A 26,157-nucleotide genomic window follows, 5' to 3' on the forward strand; every position below is an offset into this window, starting at 1 on the left:
AAATTACTACACTTCTCAAAGCAAATGCGCACCAAAAAAATCATGGAAGCAAATTAATGAAATCGAAAGGGCCCAAGGGCAGCAAATAATGCAAGCATAACTGAGTATGACTTTGTAAAGTATCTCGCCAAAACCTTCATGCTGTACAGATAGAGCAATCCCCTCACTGCCACCCTCAAATGAATCCCATTTGGTAAGCAATATCTTCGCTGATGATGATCCACTGGAATACTCTACTTTGTTCAAAACCACGATTCTAGAGAGCTCCAGCTCCAATTTTGCACCTGGCCCAAATGGTATCCCTCAAGCCATCCTAATGAAAAAATATAGCAACTTTAGTGAATGTTTCCTGTCCCTGCCAAGATTCTGGAGCCCTATCTAAATCTTTATCTTAGCACATACCTAAACGACCACCACCTGCTTGATGTCTCCCAACATGGCTTTAGGAGTCACCACAGCACGAACTCAGGTGGATGCAGGCCATACTACTCTCCTCGTGCTATTGGACCTCACTGCAGCCTTTTACACTCTATCTCCTCATAGGCTGATGGCTCGCCATGGAGAGATGGGTGTCGGGGGTACTGCTCTGGGGCTCCTGGCCTCCTTTCTTGTTGAGCGAGTGCAGATGGTGAAGCTGGGCCAGTTCTACTCTGCCCCTAAACCTTTGCCATGCGGTGTTCCTCAGGGCTCCTCCTTGAGCCCAACATGTTTTAATATCTATGTAGCTCCTCTTGCAAACGTGTTGAGATCTTTTGGGCTCGAGGTGCTGTCCTATGTGGCGACACCCAAATAATGGTTTCTATAACACACAGTGTAAAGAACTCTGCCCTCAATTTTAGGAGCTGTAAAGAGGCAGTCTCCTCGTGGATGACAAAGAATGTTTTGAAATTGAATGGAGAGTAGACCGAGGTCTTGATTTTTGGGAGTAAACAGTATATTCGGTCCAGCAACTGGTGGTCGGACACACTTGGTGTTTGTACCGGTCCAGTATCTCACTGGAAGAACTAAGGGGTGATTGTGGACAACTCTCTTTCTCTTGACTTCCAGGTCAATAGGACGGTCTCCACCTGCTTCGGGATCATTAGAATTCTCAGGAAAATCTCTCATTACCTCTCCTTTGAAGCACGTAAGCAGGCTGTCATTGCCCTAGTAACGTCCAGATTGGACTATTGCAATGCCCTGTATTTGGGCTTTGGCAAAGGCCTTTTTCGGTGTCTGCAGATTATGCAGAATGCTGCAGTCAGGCTTCTACTGATTCTTCCTAGACATCACCCAGTTACAGCCTCGATTAAGTTATTGCACTGGCTGCCGATGGACCTTAGGATTCTGTTCAAGATCCTAAGCCTGACTCATGAAGCCTATTATGACTCTGGTTCAGATGGCATCAAGTCGATGGTCCATCACTATGTTCCTAGCAGGCCTCTCCGGTCTTCGGACAAAAACTTATTAACAGTTCCTAGGTTTAAGAAGATCAAGTGGGGTGGCAGAGCTGTCTCTATGGCTGCGCCCAAATTGTGGAATTCCCTCCCAGAAGCACTTTCTAGTCAGGTGTCCCTTCTGCTTTTTTGCAAGGCCTAAAGGACCTGACTTTTATTGGATATGCCAGATTGAGCATGCTCCCCCTCCCACCGCATCTTGTTGCTCGGGAGTTAGCGCCTTGACGCCCTTGGGCTAAGTTCGCGCTCTACAAATCAATATTCATTCATTCATTCATTCATTCAATGTCTTAGCCACAATGTTTGACTCCATATTGGCTTCCTAGTGTATACCAAAAAGTTGGTGAAGTTCAATTTTCAGCCCATTTTCAAAGGTGTGAACTTCATCTCCAAACAGTTACTGCCTTGTACTTGTTACAAGAACTATCTGCATATGCATTAGAGGCTGCAGACAGGGTTCTTAAAGAACCATGGGACCCCATCCAATCTGATGGTCTTGTTTCTGATCATGAAGGGACCATATGATACCCACATGCTGCTGTTTATGTGCTTTGTGGATGTCAAGGTGACATTTGACCATTTTTCATGTTAAAAACTGTGGGAAAAGCTACAGCGCTGGCAGGCACCCTGAAATATTTTGAGGGCAATCATTTTATTATTTATAACAACATGGATTAGTATGAAGGTCGGGCCAGGAGGTATGCATGATTGGGCTGATCCTGTTTAACTTGTACATTTCAGATCTCTCACCTATCCTCGATAAGCTGGTGTCTCATGCCCCAAGCCTCAGTGGCCTGCCCTTGTCTAACATTCTTTATGTGGATGACTTTTTCCTACTAAGTAACATGCAAATAGGGTTACAAAGAATGATCAACTGGCTCATGATATATTCGGACGGCAACCAGCTGGATATTAACTTAAAAAATGCAAAGGTAATCTCTTGAAATCAGTGAATAGCTAGGCAGGAAAAATGGCTGCTCAAAGGGTTCCTGATTGAAGAAACAGCCACAAACGCATATCCGGGTGTTAAACTGGTCTCAAGGCCCTCTTATGTAGTAAAAAAAGTAAGCTATCAGAGGTAAAGCAACTGTGTTACACTTTGCTTTTTCAACCTTTTTAAACATCCTCTGAGGTTCTAACCTTAAATCTCTTATCACAGTGATAAGATAAATATTGACCCTGACTTTATCGTATGGAGGTGAGATAATGCTTGTTGAAGATGTAAACCTCATGGATAAGCTCATAAATAAGTCTTTATGTAGCTGAAGATAGCCTCCCCTGCACAAGTCAGACCCACATTGTCTCTGGCAAACAATCTTTAGCCAGACAAGGGGCCTTCTTAAAATAATGTCACCAAATGAGAAACGCTCCTAAGGAATCCAAGTGCATTATGTTGGGGCTGAACTTAACCTACAAAGAGGGAAAGGATGGTTCAATAAGAGTTTGCACAACAGTATTGATAAGTTCAACCTTAGCAAATTATGGCACTTGGATAGTGAACACATTTTTAGGAAAGCAGTAAGGAAATGTATTCGGCTGAAAATGTGGTTGGAGGATAAAAATTGTGCTAGCCAAGTCCTACTATCCCCAACAGGAACTATTTCAAAGTGTTATACTCAGTGACCATCCAGAGGAAATTTGAGATAACTAGATTTGGGCTGTTCTTTACCCTGGATGTTAAGCCTAACTGGCATTTTGAGGTTAAGAGGTGTTTCTTATACCACCTGACAAAGGAGACATTCTTGCACCTTCAAGCCTACTGGGGCACCAGAGGGCCCTGCTACGTAATTACTTCCTAGCCTTAGGTGTGAAGTCTTTAAACCCCTGAAACATCAAGTTGAACATTCAGCTGATAAAGTTTCTTGACATTTTTAAAGGCCCAATTAGGGTAAAGAAGCTCTCCAAACAGGACCCCAGTCTGCCTTCAGTGAGTAAGGATGCCAATAGCCTTGCATAGTTGGACATAAGGGGCCCCTGAAAGACAGGTTGCTACAGGACGAGGGAGCAGAATTCTGTACTCTCTGTCCTGTCTGAGGGGCCAAAATATCCATGGGGGATCTTTATACCCTACATGCTGGTCACTCCTGGGCCTTTAAGGGGAACTGGTCACACTTTGCACCTTGTCACGTTATAATTTAATGAACATGCTGCTATGTTATGACAGGGAAAAGGGATTCCTTAGATCTTTTGATGCTACGGTTGGACAGCGGTGCCATAACCCTAGTTTGTATCATGTTTTTGTGCTTGCAAATGATTAATTCGACCCAATTTGGTCGACCACTGTTTTGGCTCTCTGCCCGTCTCAATGACAGATATAGGAAGACTAGGGCCGGAGGGGAACTTGTTGTATCTAGCACTTTTCTGTGCATTAGTGACTTTATAGTATAATAGCTATTTGGCTAGTTTCCAGGTTTTTTACATTTGCTGCTATGATGGAGGAATGTATCTATACGATGCCCTGAAATGTCTAGGCTTAAGTGCTGTGTTAAAGATGTTATGCAAAACTCTGACTATAGTGAGGCTTCAGTACTGTGTTTAAATTTGCTTAAGTATGACAATCTACAGTAACAGGTCTCTGACCTACCTTAAACCATGAGGTATTTGTCCTACTGGGAAATAGACTGTGTAGTTGTAATAGAGGAAACAGCATCTTAGTGATTGCCTAGCCAAAGGCATTGAGGGATCAAACATAGAGGCTTTCCTGGAGAAGTGGCAGAGTGAAGCTTTCCCAAATATTAAGGTCACATCGAACCACTACTAGGTGGCTGCTGCAGGGGAGGCCACCTAGGCCAGTTATAGCCAGATAACTTCAATACCAAAAGTAAAATACAGCTCTTTAAAATTCAAGGCCACACTCCATTCAAAATTGATAACCAAAATGTGTCAACTTTCCTGAACTACACACTAATGGTCTGACAGAAATATTGTTATTCATAGAGTTAAAATGAGCCAAGGAGAAGCAAATATGTATTTCAAGCTACTGTTTCTGGCTAGACCAAAATGTATGATAGAAGGAATTAGCTTTTCATCATTGAGCCTTTTTGATGTGCAGGACTGTCTGGAAAAACACAAAACAGGTACTGACAATGCAATCTGGAAAACGTTAGTACTCTTCAGAAGGATGTGCAGATTGACGCCTAGCTGTAGCAATGTCAGGATACCAAGAAAGTGTTAGGTTGAAGCAATGAGACAAACAGTGGTGGATGCAGTCAAGATGCTCTAGACTAAGAATGGAACGAGGAAGGGTAGATGATCTACCCCTGAGGCTTCAGATGACAGCTTGGAATCCGAGCAGTCCAGGAATGTGGGATATGAAAACCTAATAGTATTGCAAGAGTGGCTGATGTATCCAGAGTTAAGGAATTAAATATGCATAAGGCTTTCAAATGACACATTGGGTAACCTTTCAAAAAATGTTGATACTGATAGAAGGGTCAAGAAAGTCTCCAACCTTCATTTTACACAATTTTGAGAAAAAGCATATGGGGGTAAGCATGTCAGCTCAGGAGCTATTCAGACAGTAGCTGAGCGCACCTATGCTATCCCTGACTATTATATTCAAGTATCTGAGAGAAGGACTATTTTGAAAACACTGAGATTTACGGCAAATAGATCAATTGTGGTTGGTGCTCAGTTCTGGGGATGTGGGGTTGGAAATAGTTTTAACTGAGGATACTGGGCTCTGTCACGATGCAGAAAAAGATGAGATGAGCAACTGGCTGATTGGGAGACAATTGGAGAATGTAAACAAGCTATATTTAAGCTAAGTATCCATGCATGCAATGCAACCAAACTCCATTGGCAAATGCAATGGTTTTTACCTATGTGATAATATATATATATATATATATATATTTTAAGTTTTAGCTTGGTGAGCAGCTATGCAATTTACTTAAGAATCTTCATAGATGCGTTATGACTTGTTTATTGAGAAAGGCAAACTATTGTGCAGTAGCAGGTGGTAATATAAAGTGTTCCTGTATGAATCTCAGTTAGCTGCAACATCTGATATGTTGATCTCAGATCCACTTTCAGCAGTGTTCCTTTCTGTATTAGCGGACATTGGGGCATATCAGCAACAGATGGCGATGAATATCGCAAAGCATGCTTAGCGGTTTTATATTTATAGCCATCTATCAATGGAATTTATTGCCCGGTTAGTGCGTTATTAATAACACGTTACTCCAGGGCGATAATATTCCAGTGATATCCAGGGAAATGGGCCAACATCGCTGGAAAACCAGCTATGTTGCACTCAAAAAGGGGATAGCCTTGGTGATACGACCTTCTGGTCGTAGCACCATAATCCACCCCAATGTTATGGATACATAAGTCTGGCTTTCACCAGACGTTCAAATCCAGTGATAATGGCCAGCTAGGGTGATTTTGTACATCTCTATGCTGGTCGGGCCATTGTTGTAAATATCGCAAAGCTGCCTTCGTAGTATTTATCCATGGAGCTTTTTTGATGCCCTCCTACTTTGCATCTCATTAGCGATGCAAAGTTAGGCGTGCTGGGAACTGGCGCTAAGTATGCAAAACACGCGCTAGCGTGCCCTTGCTGATGAAGCGATTAAGTTATCGCCGCTTTTTGTCCGAAAATGGACGCTAAAGCAGCAATAAGTTTATCCCAGCCCTTGTTAATTAATATGCCCCATTATTAGCGGGCTGTTTTGGGTCAGATATGTGCTGTATAAAACAGTGAATAAAATATAAGCCTCTCCCCACTGGCATTGGGTGTAATGTTCATGTGTAATACAATTGGCGCTTATGCAAAGCGCTCCAATACCTTTGGGTCTAATTTGTGCTGTATAAGAATACAAACAATAAAAAAGTGAAGCACTGCCTACTGCCACATTGAGAGCAAATTTATTGTCTGCTTTTACTTATATAAGTTCAAGTTCGAAATTTGTATAGCGCACTATTCACCCAGAGGGTCTCAAGGCGCTTGAGGGAGGCGGGTACTTTACTTATCGAATAGCCAGGTTTTTAGTTGCTTTCTGAAGGAGAGGTGGTTCTGAGTGAGGCGGAGGTGGGTGGGGAAAGAGTTCCAGGTTTTGGCCGCTAAATATGAGAAGGATCTTCCTCCCATGGTGGATCTATGGATGCGTGGGATTGTGGCGAGGGCTTGTTTGGACGATCGTAGATGGCAGGGGGGTGTAGAAGGACAGGTGTGTGTTGAGGCATTCGGGTCCTAAGTTGTAGAGGGCTTTGTGGGCGTGGGTGAGGAGATGGAACGGTATTCTCTTGTTGACGGGGAGCCAGTGGAGGTCTTTCAGGTGACCGGAAATGTGAGCTTTCCGGGGGATGTCTAGTATGAGTCTGGCTGAGGCGTTTTGGATGCGTTGGAGTTTTTTCTGTAGTTTGGCTGTAGTTTCGGCGTAAAGGGAGTTTCCATAGTCCAATCTGCTGGTGACCAGTGCGTGGGTGACCGTCTTTCTAGTATCGGTGGGGATCCAGCGGACAATTTTTTTGAGCAAGCGTAGGGTGTTGAAGCAGGATGACGTGACAGCGTTGACTTGTCTGGTCATCGAGAGCTTGTCTGGCCATTAAAGCTCCCACCACCAGACAGAAATATCTTGGCGCTGGGAGTACATGGATAAGGTGACTGAAGTGGAGTAGATGTGCATGGCAGCTTATTTCTCATTAATTATGTTATATTTTAAAAACCTCAAAGTATCACTTGCGCTTTTGAAGTACATTGAATCAACCTAAAATACATGATAACGTGGAATTTATTTCAGTGTCCGGCTGTGTACTCTATCGGTGTGCAATACAATGCTGTAGAGTGCAGTGTCATAGAGTGCTGAAGTGTAAAGTGAAGTACTTTAAAATGCAGTGGCATTGAGTGGAGTGATGCAGAGTAGACTGACATAGAATGGAGTGGTGTAGAGTGCATTGGCACGGAATACAGTAACACAGAGCATAGTGTTGTAGAGTACAGTTGTACAGAGTGTCTTAGAGTACATTGGCATACAGATAAAAGGGTTCTGAAATCCACCAAAAGCACACATTGAGAACTGAAAATGCGTGCCTAGGACACACCAGTTGCAGTAAAGCATAAAATAACATAATAAATACATGGATTTCACAAGCTCAGTGTACCTCACAAACCTAATACACAGGACCCTAAGCAGTAACCACAGGTTGACATTTTGTAAGGAATATTTTAATGCATATTCCATACCCTATGTTACCGTAAAATGAGCACAAATGAGTTGCGCAACGAGTAACCATACCATACCTTGCATCCCAAGTAACGATCAGGAGTTTGGAGGGAGAGGTGGAAGCTGATTGACACTTGTAGGGATAGCTTTATTCCCCAAGAACATGAATGGTTTATAATGCATCTCAGGATCCTCAGTCAAACAGCACCAAGGTTGAGCCAGGGGCTTGACGCAGGTAAAGCAGTGAACTTTGCTCAGAATAACTGGAAGAAACTAAGGAAATGCACTCACATTTGTCTACTGCGAAACAAACTCAGTTCAATCCTCAATCCGATTGTTCCTGCAAAACGGCTGACAGTGCCAACCTTAGTACTTTTTTCTGATTGTGGATTGAGCCCAGTCAGCACTTATCTTCGGAATTAGACCAATACTGAAAAAAAATATCTGAAAATGTAGATGTTCAGTGGGGCAAGGTTTCAGGAATGTCCGAGGAGGGAGCAACATTGTTTGATGGGTTTGGAGCAAAGCCGCTGTGAAGATTTTTACATCCAGACTTAGTCGCCGAAATGGTAGTCGAAAATCTCCTGCGGGACAAAGCAGAGAGCAAAAGCCAAAGACAGTTCCATGAGGTCAGATGCCCCTTTGGAAGGTACATTAAGTCTTGACAAGGGGTTGTAAATGCCAAGTCTAATGTTTTCCTTTCTTCTTAAATTCTGCAGGATGCACAAGACCAGGGTTTTTACATAGTCCAATGGGACATAGGACCTAGCTTTTTGCCAAGTCTACATGGCAGTGTGACACTGCATTCAAACTGCAATGGCAGGGCTGGAACAGGTTTTAGAGCGATGTTTAGGTGGGTGGCACAATACATGCTGTAGGCCCACTGGTAGAATTTAATTCACGGCCCATGACAATATATTTTCCACATGCACCCTTCTCAGACCTGCCAACTTTGTAATCATTTCCACTGGGTGATTGGGGTACAGCAAATGAGTGGATGATGCTTTGAAGAGGGGTATGCGATTTTCAACAAGAGAAAATTTAGATTTACTGTCCCCTTCATTCAACCTCTATCTTCTCCCAACAACAAAAACAAGGTCATTGGGTCATCTGATAAACCTATCTGGATACCTGCAGTGCAGAGCCCAGCAGAGTAAACATTCTCTGTACAATGGATTCCACCTCTCTTTTGTGGTTCACTATGTGAAGCTCAGTTAACCTGGTGACAGAGTAATGGGTGTTGATAGAGTGTATCATATGATTCCACATTGAAGTATCAGGTCTGTCTTCTCCTGTCTTCATTAGTTGCCAATACCAGCAATTGGGTGCCTATGTCTCTGTATTATCACTCGTATTTTAACTCATTGCAGTTATAGAAGAGGGGTATTTATGTTTTTTCCTTCATGAAGCTCCTTTTTAGCCATTTTGTGGAACTGTTGTTGGCCGGGGATAGCTAAACTACATTATTTTTTGTCGCATTATCACCTTTCATTGTTGCCAATGATTTATTGCCTCTTTCCTTGAAATTATTGGGATTCTGAAACAATAGAATGCAATTTAATATCATGCAAGAACAGTTTCTCATTCACACGGATTAGGTCTTTTAGCTGGGTAATGTTATTGAGGTGTACTTAATTGCATTTGAATATATCTTAGAGTTGCTGGGTGCAAGAAATATAGTCTTGACCTCAACAGAATGCTGAGGTTCCTAAATGTTATGTAACATTTCGCATGAAAAGGTTGGACAAAAATATGTGTGTTCTGGGGTAATACTGCACTAAAATATTTTGTCTGCGTCGGGTTCATGCCAAATTGAGGAAATGGTTGCCCAATACCACAATGTATATTACAAGTGCATTCTCAGTCATAACTCAATCAAAATTATTTTAATCAAAGATCACCTCCATGAACACGTATGTCCCTTCCTATTTTTATGTTGCTGGACAATATATAGTTATCAGTGATTTATATTTGGGCAAGCATTGACAAACATTTTGCACCTTTGACTGTGATTACACATTTACTAGAATAAATTACCACAAGGCTACTATGCTTAATTCATACACTAATGCCAATTTTAGATATAGCTTTGTTTCCTTTTTTACAGGGTGAACATTTTCATCATAACATAAACTGATTAACACTTCACATATTTAATTAAACATTTGCCTGCAAAAAAGTTTCTGCACAGTCATCTTAACATCTTTGTTTCTCAGACTGTAGATCATGGGGTTCAGCATTGGGGGTATCACTGTGTAAAATACAGCAAATATTTTATCTTGATTTGCAGAATTTTTAGACACTGGTCTCATGTACATGGAGATGCCAGTGCTGTAGAATATGGTGACAACAACCAGGTGAGAGGCGCATGTAGAGAATGCTTTTAATCTCGCTGCAGAGGAGCGGATTCTCACAATTGTGATGACGATTCGAGTGTAGGAGATGGCAGTGAAGAGGCTTGGTATCAATAGTATAAATATAGCAGCAGAGAAAATGACCATCTCTGTGACAAAGATGTCCACACACGCCATCTTCAAAAGGGTTGGAACTTCACAAAAAAAATGGTTGATAATTTTAGCCCCACATAATGGTAACCGTAGTGTAAAAAATGTGTCCAGGAGTGACATCACACTGCCACTTAACAAGCAGCAGGATGTCAGTGTAATACAAACTGATGTGCTCATGATGACTCTGTAACGCAAGGGAAAAACTATGGCTACATAACGATCATAAGCCATGACACCTAGAAGGACACACTCTGTACCCCCTAGGAACAAGCATATGTACATCTGAGCTGCACAAGCATTGAAACTGATAGTCCTCAGACTAAGGAGTTGGGCCAGCATGTAAGGAACAATTGCTGTTGAGTAGCAGATGTCCAACAAGGAGAGGTTTCCCAGGAATAAGTACATAGGAGTATGAAGACGGGGATCACAGACCCAGGCAGTGATCAGGATTGTATTTCCAATGAGTGTGAGCATATATATCACTAAGAATAGTGTAAATAGAATGATCTTCATATCTGGATCTTGCGTCAAGCCCAGCAGCAAGAAGTCTGCCATCAAACTTCCATTATTCACCCCCATTGTGTCCACTTTTATCACACTGTAAGAAAATTAACAAAGTCCCATGGTAAATGCATTGTGCAAAAAGCGAGCAAATGGCTTGATACAATACACACATCAGATGCACTGCATAAAAAACACAACTATCTCATCACCATAAATCAATTTATAAGTGTGATCCATGCCATTGTCTTAAAAAGGCTTGATACCTCAGTGCATTTTTGGCAGGTGTGTGTTTCACTCATTTGACCCTACATGGATTAGCTTTGCAATGGACAGTAGGACCAATTCGAGAAGCAACAACATATAATCCCATCACTCCTTATTTCTGTGGAATTCTCTCACCCATCTGAGGCAGAATTCAGTTCAAGCAATGTGTCACTCCATACTGATATTGCTCACCATCCCCGGATGCCTCAGATGCTTGAGATGCAAAGGTGATTAGATGACTTTATGCACATTTATATGGAGACAATAATACTTTTTTCTGAATTCACTGATTCCTTATATGACAGGTGTTAGACCTGTCAGCCTTAGGGTGGTCTTCTCCCCAATCTTTTTGTCTGCTTGCCTCCAAATTTGCTGAATTAATTTTTGTTGGCCTTAGGACTCTGTGTACTTGTACTCTCACCCCTAAACATGGTACAATTGGCTTATCCACAACTGGCATATTTAATTTACTTATCAGTCCCTAGTAAAGTGCACTACATGTGTCCAGGGCCTGTACATTAAATGTTACTAGTGGACTTGCGGTACAAAAGGGGGTGGTGATGGACAGAGCATCTGAACCAATCAAACACTCACACCCAGTCAAAAGATCTGGGTTTAATCCTTCACCGTTCTTTATCCCACTCTGCCACCCCAGTTCGGACATGGCTATATGAAAATCAGTCTGACCCTGTGCCTCATGAGAACAGTCCAGCCCGAACTGCCAAGCGATGCCTTCCCTGGACCGGAAACAAGCTTCTGAGGACCGGTTTCTGGCATTCCAGCCGTCTTTAGCCTGGCTTGCTTGAATCCAGTGGCAAAGTGAGCAAGGGACTCACGTCTGACCATACCCTGCCACACTTATGGTGGCCAAAAGCGGTACAAAAGGGGGTGGTAATGGACGGAGCATCTGAACCAATCAAACACTCACACCCAGTCAAAAGATCTGGGTTTAATCCATCACTGTTCTTTAGCCCACTCTGCCACCCCAGTTCAGACATGGCTATATGCAAATCAGTCTGACCCTGTGCCTCATGGGAACAGTCCAGCCTGAACCTGCATCTGATGACTCTCAATATAATAAAAGAGTTCCAACATATCAAAGAAAGGAGAAACAAGGTCAAGTCAGGGCAATTTGTCCACATTGGATAACCAAAGACAACAATCTACAACATAAGCCTCTTCTTCTTTTTTAGAGAGAGGCCACGGACACCAGGAAGAACCAGGAGGGGCAGAAACCGGAGAAAAAACAGGACCATCAAAAGAATCAGTTGCCAAGAACACAAGGACTCACAGAACTTAATCATAAATATATCCAAATCCAAAATCACAGATTTTCAGATTCAAACGTTACAAAAGGGTACCTCATTCGCTCCTATGTACCACTCAAATATCCTGGAGACTCAAGTTTGCGTATAAAAATTCCTAAGTAGCCTACACCTTAGGCATTTCTTTAAGAATGTTATTGAGACACCGGACAATGCAGAAGTATCTGACCAAGATGTCCTTATGGGCTTAAGAAATCCCAGCAGACATCAACCTCCCATCAGTCATAAAGTCTTAGATGCATTTGAAAAAGTGGTGAGTAAAGACATTGTTCAAATTTTCAAATCACCAAGATCGAAATCGTCAAACATGACACAAAAAGAGAAACAGGTCGTACAAAGGCTAGCCAACAACAAAGCAATTACGATACGCCAAGCTGACAAGGGCGGTGCTCTGATAATAATGGATACTGAGTTCTATGAAAAGAATGTGAACGACCACGTCAATGACACAGAAACGTACATGAAAATGGAAAATGACCCCACAAAGGAATTTGTCAAAATTCTAACAAAAATAATTGACACTGCCATTGACACAGGAATCATAAGTACAAAAGACAAAGAGTTCTAGATCAAACAAAATCCATCAATTCCGTATATCTATATGATTCCAAAAATCCACAAACATCCAACCATCCCGCCATTTCGTCCTATCGTCTCAACCATAAACTCCATTCATGAACCGGTGGGTAGATTTATCCACAAACACTTACAACCTTTGGTCCAAAAAATACCCACATACATTAAAGACACTACGCACTTTTTGAACATCCTGGAAGAACATAAACCATCATTTACCAGCAACATGATTATGAGTACCATCGATGTGAAATCGTTGTATACTTCAATTCCCCACGATCTAGAGCTAACAGCAATCGAAAGTGTGTTGATAAACAGTGACAAGGTTGAAAAATTAAAACTCCTGCTAATCAAGTTAATGCATTTCAAGTTATTTCACAGTTATTTTCAACTAGCAGCCTGCCCCGGCGTTGCCCGGGGTAGAAGGGGGCTGGGGGCAGCATTTTAGGCTTCTGTGCACTCCCGCCGGGCCCCCGCCCACCCCGACATTGCCCAGACCGCCTCCCTCCCGCTCCCCGCGCTCCGGACTTCACCGCTACTCCTTTTTTAGGCTTCTGTGCACTCCCGCCCGGGCCCCCGCCTGCCCCGACATTGCCCAGACTGACTCCCGCCCGCCTCCCGCCTTGCCTTTGCCTTACCTGAGCCGCCGCTCCTCCCCGCGCTCCGGACTTCACCGCCACTCCTCGCCGTTCGTCACCGCTCCTTCACCTCCACTCCTCGCCGCTCGTCACCGCTCCTCCCCGCCTGTTGTCATCACGCACGTCTAGGTCGTGGTCAGTGCTACGTCGCGGCCGGCACTAGTTTTAGGGGACTACTTTGTTTTTAAATTTTAATTTTTTAATTTACGTTTTATTTTTATTTATGTCGCCTATGTCCATCTACACACCCTGAAGATTCCAACAATGTATTTGGTGTGTGGATTGGCGCTGTGGTTCCCGAGTTTACCTTGCCAAAAGGTTTCGGTTCTCTCTTTATAATAGTAGTATAGATAGAACAATCAATTTTACGGACAATGCTCAGATACATCCATGGGAAATTGTGCGGCTCGATTATACGCAAATATTTTCATGCATCGATTCGAAACAGAACACATACTCATTAATACAGAATTGTAAAACAACCTTATTCTCTTCAAGCGATACATTGATGACATTTTTATCCTGTGCAAGGGATCAACTTTGACACTAGAAACTGCCATTCAAAATCTCAACAAAGTAAACAACAGAATTCAATTCACTTCAGTCATCAGTGAAATACAGTTACCATTCTTGGATGTCATGGTAACTAACAACAAGGGTACACTCCAAACCAGTATATACCAGAAAACCACGGACAGGAACAATCTCTTACATTTTCATAGTTTCCACCAATCGTCCTTGAAAAAGCATCTTCCATTTTTTCAGTTATTATGAATCAAACGCATTGACTCTTCTCGTGAAATTTATGAATGGCATAAAACCGTCACTATTGCAAAATTTCAAACCAGAGGGTATCCCAAACCCATGTTGGAACAGGCCGCTAATCGAGCACAGGTACTGAACAGAGAGTCATTATTAATATCTTCAGCACATGGACAGGACGAACCAAGGGCCATGTTTATTTTGAAATACTCTACAAGAAGCTATCGCATCAAACAAGTTATTTTGAAACACTGGCCTCTACTTGCTCTGGAAGATGATTTTAGAGGCATATTCTCGCTGAATCCCCGATTCGCATACGAACAAACTTTAAATATCAAAGAACTGTTAAATTCAAGGACCAACACATCCACAAAAGAATTCAAAGGAACAATCCTTGCCAAAATTGTGGCAATTCTACAGCTATCATTAAAGGAAATGAAATCACCCATCCCTCGCAGGGTACCAGAATCAAACTGAAAGTAACTGGAACATGTGACAGCACCAACCTCATTTACATGTTAAAATGCCCATGTGGGCTTACATACGTGGGGAAAACAGCCAGGAAGATAAAAACGTGAATAGTCGAGCACAAAAGCAACATTCGATTGAGAACACCTAAATCTTCAGTGGCGGTTCATTTTAATGCATTGAATCACATTCCCAGTCAATTACGTTTTTGTATTCTGGAAATGGTACCAGTATGACCTGGACTAGACAATGCCCAATACCTACTAAAACGTGAACTTTTTTGGATACATCGTCTGTCCTCAGTACAGCCGAAAGGTTTAAATGAGCGCCTGGAATTCAGCTGTTATCTTTGAAAAGCACACGCAAAAATATGACACTCATTACTCATTTTAACCCGTACTGGTTTCACTGTATAATCCTTCTTATTTATTGATTTATTTAATGATTTTCGTTCCTTGTTTAATAATCACGTTTCTTTCTACTTCTTTCTATTTTGTTCATATCTTTTTGGTTCTCACTAGACTAATTTAAATTTTGTGTGTAACATGAATAATCATGTTACACACAAAATTTAAATTAGTCTTGTTCCGGATATGTAGTACCTTTTACGCTCACTACGGTCATTCATACTTGATTGATGAAGTTTTTAGAAAAATACGAGTGTCTAAGCTTGTGACAATCAATCGCCCATTCCCAAACCTCTTCTCTCGCCGGGGAGTCATGTGACCCTATTCACCCAACCGGCATGTGCCGTCTATAACACATCAGAGCCTGTACTATGGCGCTGCTCACAACAGATCACAGACACCCGCCCTAAGGATCGGAGACTGATGCTACATCGTGACTATGGTAAGCGTACGTGCTATGCCACACGCTGAGTTAGTCTTGTTTAAGCACGGTAACTTTCTCAGCACTTTATTTAAACCATTGTAATACTTTTGGTTTACAGACGATTATGTAAAACGAAAAAATAGCTGCACGTGGATCAGTATACTCCCAGGTTAGATCCTGACTTATTTTCTTTACGAATACGCACCGTTTCCCACTTGCACATTTTCGGGATCACGTCTTTTCAGTACGTTCGAGCACTTTGAGAAGGTTTAAATCACCCCGTTAAACAGTTTCAAAGCACCCCGCTAACTGCTTTAAACAGGAGCGCATTAACTTCACCATCGTTATTATCTAGGAAACTACATTCGTCTATGCACCATCTTTTTTCTTTCCCTTTTTTCTTTCCTTTTCCTCACATATCACCTCTTCCAAAGTTTTGCCTCTAATTCGTCCTATTTATGAGTTGTTTACTTGAAAATGACATATTGCTTGCTTTTAAACTATGAGATGTTGAACCCATGTATGTACAGTTCTAGAATGATTTGTTAAGTATGTGTCATACTTGATTGCTTTCAGAATTACAGATTAAGTCCCCTGATGAAGGGCTGATGCCCAAAATGCATTGGGCAGACAAGGATAATATATTATGAAGAAAATATTATGAAGTTAACACTAAAGATAAAGAATAAAGAAATCAACCATCAACCAAAAAACTTTTGAATCTTTATTAAAAATAAAAAAATTACAAGAAATGTCTTTTGAGTGCATTGAGGAGACGTTGCTTCTAAGGGACTTAACACAACTTCCAGTTTCAAGGAAGGGTGACAATGTCAAATTTCGGCAAACAACTACAAAAACCAAAGTCAACGATTTAATACACCTCAGGGTTTTACTGCGGTTGATACAAAACTTGTGTAAGCAACAGTCCGCTGAATGTACCTCAATTGTTGCCATGGTTGCACTCGGTATGAGTATTTCAACTTTGTACGTCCAAGGGGGCCGTGGGTTCAATCTGCGAAAGCAGAAGCTTGAAAAGCAATCAGTCCGCCCGTTCGGTAATCGGGTGACTTCAGTTTCCTTATTTACCTTCTGCCCTGCAATTTTCGTCCGCGTACAATCGCCTGTCTTTCAGGAAAGCAAACGCATTTGTTGCGGGCATTTGTATGTTGTCACCTCAAACACTTTGTCACCTGACAGGGTTGGTTTTCAAAAATCTTTATTGTTTTGGGTATTTGGCATATATATGGTTCATTAAAGGTATATACCTGATTTGTCATCATTCTACGCTCTGTGTCAAAAAAGTTTTGAAACTTTTAATGCATTTGATGTTGAACCATGTGGTAAAAGGCATATTCAGTTGATGAATGTAAGCGATGGTTGGCGTAAGTCTCAAACAGTATGGTTCAAACGGAGGCAAGATTCTTATACATCCCCAAACTAAAAGTGTGTGTGTAAATGGATTGGGTATTAATTTGCGTGGTATGTCAGGCTCCGGTCAACATCCTCAACAGTTGTTGCTATGATGTACTTGATTGACATTTTTACAAATTGTATATTTCGGAGAGTTCATTTAATCCATCTATTGCGGTGGTATATTTTACAATGAGCATTGCTTCACTCTGTAGCAGTGTTCTTTCCGTATCGCCTCCTCTTGGATTTTTCTCGATTTTAAAAAGCACAGTCCACTTTAGATCATTCAGACTATGGTTCTTCGAAGTCCAATGGTGCAGATTCTGGACATGTACTGTGTCATGAGATGGCGGACTTCTTGATTGGTTTTACCAATATATAGTATGGGCATACAACATTTCTACTTTTGCATTTGAGAAACAGATCATTCTTCCACTTAATGGTAAAACAAAAAAGTGCAACTTCTATAGTTTGCGAGCAGCACAAGCATGTCCCACATTTATTATGTCTAGTAATCGGAAGAAGGCTTAATTGTGTCCTCAAAGAGTTTATATTTAAGGGTCTCTGTACAGCAGCACAGGCAACTCAATTAATTAAATTCCCCACACGTTTATCTTTTTTCAACGCAAACAGCGGTTTGCTCCATCTAGTGTGTACTTTTTGTATTGGGTGCCAATTTTAGTTGATAACTTTTTTTAGGAAGTTGGCGCGTGAACAAAATGTGGTCACACAGACCGCACGTTCTGTAGGCCCTTTTTTCTTTTTTTTTAGTCATACTTCCCTAGGTGCCCACCATGCCTGTTTCAATGTTTGTTTCAACAGCTTTTTAGGGTATCCTCGTTGTTTTAATTCGCAGAAAACATATATTCATCTTTAGTGGAACAGTTGCGTTTAACCCTGAAAATTTGTTCTACGGGGAGATTGTCGCATAAGCTGCGCGGACAATGACTTGTGTAATGGAGCGCTTTCTTTCTATCAGTTGATTTTAAGTGTAATGACGTATTCAAAGTCCCTTGAGAACTGTATACCTCATCATCTAAGAATGTTATAGCATTAGGGATAAAGTTCAGACTGAATTGATTGTCTGGTGTGTGTTGGTTCAACCAAAGATGGAATGCTGTCAATTTGGTCAGAGTGCCATTCCAAATCAGTAAAATATTATCGTTTTAACAAAAGTAGGTTGTAAACTGAGTCCAGAATGGAATATTATTATAGACAAAACATTTTTCATATTGTGCCATACACAGCACCGCCAATTCCGGCACAAAAGGACTACACACTGCGGTCCCTTGGTTTGAAAAGTAGTAGTTGTGCTCAAATTTGAATAAGTTATTTTTAAGTGCGAATCTTGCTAGTTCCATTATGAACTTGCTTTGGACTCTTACAGGTCTAGATATTTGTTTGAGAAAGATTTCGATTGAACTCAATCCATCTTCTTGCGGTGTTTGGGTGTAGGGACACCACATCTTACGTAACCATTAGTTGGTTTGTGGGTAAAAACTCCAATGTTTAAATTCTATTTAAATTATCAGTGGTATCCTGTAGAATGGGACGGTACATGAACCAAAAAGGTTTTAAAGAAAATAATCAACATACTTAGATATCGTCTCAAGTATTGAGCCGCATCCAGACACTATTAGGCTTCCTGGAGGATGTGTTGCGTTTCTGTTGATGTTTTGGGAGTTTGGACAATAAAGGGACCCTTTGATGTTTTGTATTCAGAAAGCCAAATTCCTTGTTCTCAATAATTCCGAAATCCAGAGCATTTTTTAGAATAGCAAGAAGTTCTCCTTGGATGTCTGCTGTAGAATCGATATCGATTTTTTGAGGCTACTGTGAATCTTGAAGTTTTCTTAGGACCTCCGTCTGGTAGCTAGAGGTGCTCATAATTACTACCGACTCACCTTTGTCAGCTGGTTTTATTGTTATCGAGTTGTGCGATTTCATTGCAGCTAATGCTTCTTTTTTTCAGTCTTTGAAATATTGTATTTTACAAAGCCCTTTTTATTTTTTATATGTGTGATTGCTAAGAGTACTGTATGTTCAAAGGTTATTATTTCTTTTGATACATTATTTGCAGGTGGACAAATGGGTGAGCAATCATTTTCAAGAACTTAAGATGTATTTTTCTGCAGAACTCAATAATTTCCATTTTCATTTTGACCAAATCAGTAGTTCTTGTGGGGAAAAACGTTGGGCCTTTTTTGAAGATCGATTGTTCTGCATCTGACAAGTCATGGTTTGATAAACTAAAGATGGGTGACGGCATTGATTTTTGTAATGTTGACGCCTGGTTGTCATTTCCCATGTCTGGTTTTGATATTTGCTCAGAGCACGAGGTTGCTGTTGGCCTTTGCCTAAAAAAGATTGTTGGTTGTTTTTCATAGGTTTTGTTGTTGATTCCAATCTGAGGTGTCAGTCTCACCGCCTGACGCTGAGGATTTGACAGAGAAGGAGATGAACTTGTTTCTAGACCGTCCTTGAAAGTCAGTAAGAAAACGTCGTGAGTCTGAGCGTGAATGAAAGTCTGTTTGCAAGTATGGATATGTTGTTTCCAAAGAGAAGTTTTTTTGATCTTTTTCAAATTTGGTCGATTTTTGGATGATAGTGAAATCCTTAAAATCTGTTATTTCCTTTTCGACTTTAGATAGTAATGATTTGGCGTCAGTGATTGGTTGGTTGAAATTTCAACAAGTTGTTGTTGTGACAATCATTGAGCTGTTTCTATTGTCAATGCCATAAGGTCCCTACTAGACTTTGTTTCAATGCAACTGTAGATGTAGATAGGGTCTTCTGGAAAGATAACAGGAATGTTACAAATTTGGAGACGTTCTGGAATTGTTCCTGCCCTTAAATGCTCAAGGAGGAAGTGGCCATGCAGGTCTGTGAGTATCTGTTTCTTTTTCAATGTGATAAGTTTATCAGACTCGTTTTGCTGCTTTGCAGAAGTGCTCAATGACATGTAGGTAAAAAAGAGAGGGAGTGTCTATAAGTTTTTATATGTGGTCCTAAGTGTAGGCAAACGTATCATGTTCTGACTTGTCCAAAAGAACAGGTCGGTTGTGTAAGCAAGATGTCTGAACAACCACTGTAGTGAATCTTTAACAACACAAATACAAAACTCCTACTCGAAAGTGAAGTCACAAGAACCTCGCGAGTGAACACCCGCTGATCAACGCAAATTGATAAAGTGTTCTGACACTTAATCAGTAAGGCTGGATCAAACTATAAATAATACAATAAGAACATTGCCAGTACTGATAAGTATTCACCGTCTCATTCAAACCAATCACACGTGGCACACATAGTGATTGAAAACAATTTATGTATATTTTTTCTTTTTAAATATTCTGTATCTTTTTTCAAAAAGCACTAGTTCATGTTATTATTTTCATGAACATTATACATGTTTTTCTTTTTGCGTACCACAAAACAATACAACAATACAACAACAATTTTACGTTTACGGCGAAGACATTACAGTGCATTTCCTGATTCAAAAGACTTTTTTGAATTTGAGTGAGCTAAAATTCCAAAGCTGTAAAAGGAGAAAGGAGAAAGAAGAAAAGATAAAGGAACCCAAGGGAAAGGGTAGAAAAGGAACACCACAGTTGACAATTTAAAATACAACACAAACCCAAGGAGAGAATTCGCCAAATGGTTTTGCTATTAAGGTCATGAAAATAAAAATAAAATGAATGTACACTTCTATAAACCTGATACTTCATATTTTCAAGCAGTACTTATTTAGACACAAAAGAAAGGTCTACGCATTTCAGACCCGATTTTTATGTAAGGGTTTTCCTCAGGACCTGGAAAAAGAGCTGAAATAAACTAAAAGAATAGGTGCACCAATTCAGTCTTGCAGGCACTACCACATACCTCTGATGTTTTTGGCAATTATAAAACTTTACCTTATGTATTCTTTTGGCTAGCACCTCTTGTTCCACCCCACTTTTTAGACACTGGAAGCATCAATGGCAATGTCACTATCAAGGAGTAAAGAAAGCACTTTTAGATTTGAGGGCTAAAATTACATAACAACCAGCTGTTATAAAAAAGATTGAGGGAAACCTCATATTACCTTGCTCAAGAACAGATTGTGTCTGACAAATGATTTCAATAAGGGTGATGATTTTAAATTTTGGCAAACTACAAAACCCAAAGTCTACCATTTAATACACCTCATGGTTTTCCCGCATTCAATATGGCGCTTGTGTAAGCAACAGTCCGTTGAAAGTACTTCAATTGGTGCCATGGCTGCACTCGGTACGAGTATTTCAACTTTATGTGGAAGGTAAATAAGGAAACTGAAGTCCTTTTTATGTATTTTTATTTTTCATCCAATAACCAAACGTGCAGACTGAATTCTTTTTGTGCTTCTGCTTTTGCAGATTGAACCCACGGCCCCCTTGGACGCAGGGGGAACGGTAGAAAAAGGCAAGAGAGAGGCAGAAAAAGGCATGAGAAATACAGAGAGCGGCAAAAGATGTGCAGAAAGAGGAAAGATGCAAGCAGAAAGATGCAAGAGGGATGAAGACAGATTCAGGAGAGGTGCAGAAAGATACAAGGGAAGTGCAGATAGAGGAAAGAGATATGCAGAAAAGGGAGAGAAGCGTACAGAAAGAAGCAAGAGAGGTGTAGAAAGAGGTAAGACGGTTACAGAAAGAGGCATCAAGGGTGGTGAAACAAGCACAAGAGTTGCAGAAAGAGGGAATAGAAGTGCAGAAAGAAGCAAGAGACATGCCGAAGAGGAGGCAAGAGTACAGTGGAAAAAGGCAAGAGAGTTTGAGAAACAGGTTAAGAGGTGCTGAAAGAGGGAACAGGTATGCAGACAGTCAAGAGAGGTGCAGAAAGTGGGATAAGGGGTGCAGAAAGAGTCAAGAGTAGTGCAGAAAAAAGCAAAATAGGTGCAGAAAGAGACAAGAGAACTGCAGAAACAGGGAAGAGAATTGCAGAAACAGGCAAAAGAAATTCAGAAATGGGATTTAGGTATGCAGACAAAGGCAAGAGAAATGAAGAAAAAATAATAAGGGGTACAGAAAGAGGCAAGAGGGATGTAAACATTTGCAAGAGTGGTGCAAAAGAAGCAAGAGTAGTACTGAAAGAATCAACAGAGGTGCAGAAAGAGGCAAGAGGGGTGCAGAAAGAGGTAAGGTAAGTGCTGAAAGAAGAAAAAAGAGTTGCAGAAAGAGCAAGAGAACTGCAGAAAATGGCAAGAGGGGTGCTGAAAGAGGCCAGAGAGGTGCAGAAAGAGGGAAGAGGGTAACATAAAGTTGCAAGTGAAGTGCAGAATGAAGCAAGAGTACTGCAGAAAGAGGCAATAGAGGTACAGAAAGAGGGATGAGTGGTGCGGAAAGATGCAAGAGAAGTACAGAAAGAAATGAGAGGTACAGAAAGATGCAAGAGAAATTCAGAAAGAGTATAGAGATATACAGAAAAAGGGAAGAAGGGTGCAGAAAGAAGCAAGAGAGGTGACAAAAGTAGCTAGAGGGGTGCAGAACGAGGGAAGACTTGTGCAGAAAGAGGCAACAGGGGTGTAGAAAGAAGCAAGAGATGTGCAGAAAAGGGAATAGAAGTGCAGAAAAAAGAAAAAAGGTGCAAAAAGAGGCAAAAGAAGTGCAGAAAGAGGCAACAGAGGTACAGAAAGAGTCAAGCATTGCGCAGAAAGGGGGGAGTTAGGCACAGAAATAGGCAAGAGGAGTGTAGAAAGAAGCAAGACATATACACAAAGAAGTAGAAGAAGTGCAGAAGGAAACAACAGAGGTGTCTAAGGAGGCAAGATAACTGCAGAAAGAGCAAATGAGTTGCAGAAACAGGCAAAAGACATACAGAAAGAGAGAATAGTAGTGCATACAGAGGCAAGAGGTACAGAAAGAAGGACGAAGGGTGCAGAAAGAGGCAAGCTAAGTGCAGAAATAAGTAAAATAGGTTCAGAAAAAAGCAAGAGAACATGCAGAAAAAGGCAAAAGAATTGCAAAAGGAAGCAACAGAGTCTAGAAAGAGGCAAGAGAAGTTCTGAAAGAAGCAACAGCGGTGTAGAAAGAAGCAAGAGAAATGCAGAAAGAGGCATGTGAGGTAAGTAAAGAGGCAAGTGAGGTCCAGAAAGAGGCAGGATAGGTGCAGAAAGAGGCAGGAGAACTGCAGAAAGGGGCAAGAGCGATGCAGACAGAGGGAATACAGCTGTAGAAAGATTCAAGAGAAGTTGAGAAAGAAGCAAGAGAGGTGCAGAAAGTGGCAAGAACAGTGCAGAAAGAAGCAAGAGAGGTAGAGAACAAAGGAGGACAATTGCAGAAAGATGCAACAAGGGTTCAGAAAGAAGCAAGTGAGGTGCAGAACGAGTAAATAGCAGTACAGAAAGTATCACCAGATGTGCAGAAAGAGGAAAAAGAAGTGCAAAAAAAGGCAGGAGAGTTGCAGAAAGAGGCAGGAAAGGGGCAGAAAGAAGGATGGGACACAGAAGGATGCAAGCGGGTTGCCGAAAGAAGCACTAGAGGTACAGAAAGAAGCAAGAGAAGTGCAGAAAGAAGCAACAGAGGTGCAGATTGAAGTGGAGCCAAGATAACTCCAGAAAGAGGCTTGAGAGTTGTAGTAACAGGTAAAAGGAGTGGAGAAAGAGGGAACAGGGGTGCAGACATAAGCGCGAGAAGTGCAGAAATTGGGATGACGGGTGCAAAAAGTGGCAAGAGGGCTGCAGAAATTTGCAAGAGAGGTGCATAAAGAAGCAAGAGCCCTGCTGAAAGAACCAACAGAGGTGCAGAAAGAGGCAAGAGTGGTGCAGAAAGAGGCAAGAGAAGTGCATGAAGAAGCAAAAAAGTACAGAAAGAGGAAAAAAAATTACAGAGACTGGAAAGAATTGTACAACAACAAGGAAGAAGGATGCAGAAAGAAGCAATAGAGGTGGAGAAAGAAGCAAGAGAGGTGCAGAAAGAGTCAAGAAGTGTGAAGAAAGATGCAACAAAAATGGAGAAAGAAGCAAAATGGGTTCATAAACTGGCAAGAGAATTGCAGAAAAATGCAAGAGAGGTACAGAAGGATGCATGAGAGGTGCAGAAAAAGGGATGAATGGTGCAGGGAGAGGAAAGAGTGGTATGGAAATAAGCAAGAGAGGTGCAGAAGGAAGCAATAAAAGTCTAGTAAGAAACAAGAGAGGTATAGAAAGAAGCAAGAGAATTGCAGAAAGAGGCAAGTGAGGTCCAGAAAGACGCAAAAGAAGTGCAGAAAAAGGCCAGATAACTGCAGAAAGAGGCAAGAGAGATGCAGACAGAGGGAAGACGGGTACAGAAAGATTTTTAAAAAGTGCTGAAAGAACCAAGAGAGGTACAGAAAGTGGCAAGAGATAGACAGAAAAGGGAAGCAGGGTACAGAATGATGCAAGAGAGGAGGCAGAAGGAAGCAACAGAGATGCAGAATGAGGGAATATTATTGTAGAAAGAGGCAACAGGGGTGGAGAAAGAAGCAAGAGAGGTGCAGAAAGAGGAAATAGAAGTATAGAGAGATTCAACAGGTGTGCAGAAAGACACAAATGAAGGGCAGACAGTGGCAATATAGGTGCGGAAGAGACAAGAGAGGTAAATAAAGAGGGAAGAGGGTACGTAAAGAGGCAAGAGGGTTGCAGAAAGAAGTAATAGAGGTACAGAAACCAGCAAGAGAAGTACAGTAAAAAGCAAAAGAGGTCCAGAAGAGGAGGCAAGAAAACTCTGGCAAGAGAGGTACAGAAACAGGCAAAAGACGTGGAAAAAGAGGGAACAGCGGTGCAGACATAGGCAAGAGAGGTGTAGAAATGGGTATGAGCGGTGCAGAAAGAGGCAAGAGGGATGCAGAAATGTCAAAAAGAGGTGCTGGAAGAACAAGGGAGGTGAAGAAAAAGGCAAGAGAGGTGCAGAAAGAGGCAAGAGTAGTTCAAAAAGAAGCAAAAAAGGAAAGAAAGAGGAAAGAAATTGCAGAAAAGGGCACGAGGGGTTCAGAACGATGCAAGAGTAGTGCAAAAAGAGGGAAGAAGGTTGCAGAGAAGAGCAAGAGAGGTGCAGAAATAGGCAATAGGGGTGCAGAGATATGCAACAGAGGTATATGCAACAAAGGTACAGAAAGTGGCAAAAAAGCTGCAGAAAGATGTAGGGGGTGCACACATAGGGAGCAGGCTTGCAGAAAGAGGCAACAGTGGTGTAAAAAGAATCAAGAGAAGTGCAGAAAGAGGCAAGTGAGGTGCAAAAAGATGTACAAAAGGTATAGAAAGAAGCAAGTAAGGTGCAGAAACAGGCAAGAGTGTGCATAAAGAGGCAAAAGAAGTGCAACAAGAGAAAAGATGGGTGCAGCAAGAGGCAAGAGGGATGCAGAAAGAAGTGATAGGGGTGCATAAAGAAGCAATAGAGGTCTAGAAAGAAGCAAGAGAATTGCAAAAAGAAGCAAAAGAGGTGCAGAAAGAGGCAAGAGGGGTGACGGAAGAGGCAGGAGAAGCACAAAAAGAAGCAACAAAAATGTAGAAAGATGCAAGAGAGGTGCAGATAGAGGCAAGAGAGGTGCAGAAAGGTTCAGCTCTGTTGCCCCTCTGGACTAGGCCTTTATTTACTTTTTTATAGGGAGGGGAGATGTGAACATTTGGCCCTGGGGACCACATGCCCCAGGGCCTGCACTGCCTTTTTAATATAAATTTGGAGGGGCTACGCGCACCCCCCCTCCCGAGTCCTATTGTGGCATTGGAGACCCCATCCTTTGAGTCTTAATCTGAGTTTTGTTTTAAATAAAAGGGGAGGGGGCTAATTGGCCCCACTCCCTGGTCATTTCTGGGCACAGGGACCCAATTCCCCAGTGCTTGGCCTCACGTTGGGGACAGTGCTGGGAGCTACAATACCTCTGCGATCCGTGCCGCCTACCCACCTCCTGCAGGAGCAGCATTGCTTTTGGGCAATGGGAACTGCAAACATGCTGCTCCCTTTGCCCAAAAGAAATTCTGCTTCACTTCATAGAACCGAAAGCCATTTTATTGCTCTTGCAATTGAAGAAGATGTTTGCTAAGATAGGTTGGGAGCAGTGCTCCCGCCTTGCCATAGCAAACTGCAATGTCCCGGGGATGGGCACCCCGGGACATACCTGGAGTCAGACCTTGGGGTGGCAGTCCCCAGGGCCATTAAAGGCTCATGGAGTTGGTCTGTGCAGCCCCCTACCAGCATGATTGAAGCCCTAGGGAGGTAGTGTTTCCTGCGGCCAGGGTCTGCACCAGACCCCAGTATTTGCAAAATCAGTGCCCCGGGAGCATTTAACAAATTGCC

At 41.8% G+C, this 26,157-nt stretch overlaps 1 protein-coding gene across 1 annotated transcript; it reads right to left on the bottom strand.

The window, feature by feature from the left end:
- Positions 1–9,756: 9,756 nt before the first annotated feature.
- LOC147709729 (olfactory receptor 2D3-like) lies at positions 9,757–10,689 on the bottom strand. Its single transcript, XM_086925544.1, has one exon. The coding sequence runs from the start codon at positions 10,687–10,689 to the stop codon at positions 9,757–9,759; it is 933 nt and encodes a 310-aa protein (XP_086781670.1).
- Between the last annotated feature and the right edge of the window lie 15,468 nt (positions 10,690–26,157).

This window comes from Lissotriton vulgaris, chromosome 6 (assembly GCF_964263255.1).
Source record: "Lissotriton vulgaris chromosome 6, aLisVul1.2, whole genome shotgun sequence".
NCBI lineage: Eukaryota > Metazoa > Chordata > Amphibia > Caudata > Salamandridae > Lissotriton > Lissotriton vulgaris.

Excerpts from the sequence above, each read along its gene's own strand:
- LOC147709729 (XM_086925544.1), bottom strand. The coding sequence starts at position 10,689 with ATGGGGGTGAATAATGGAAGTTTGATGGCAGACTTCTTGCTGCTGGGC.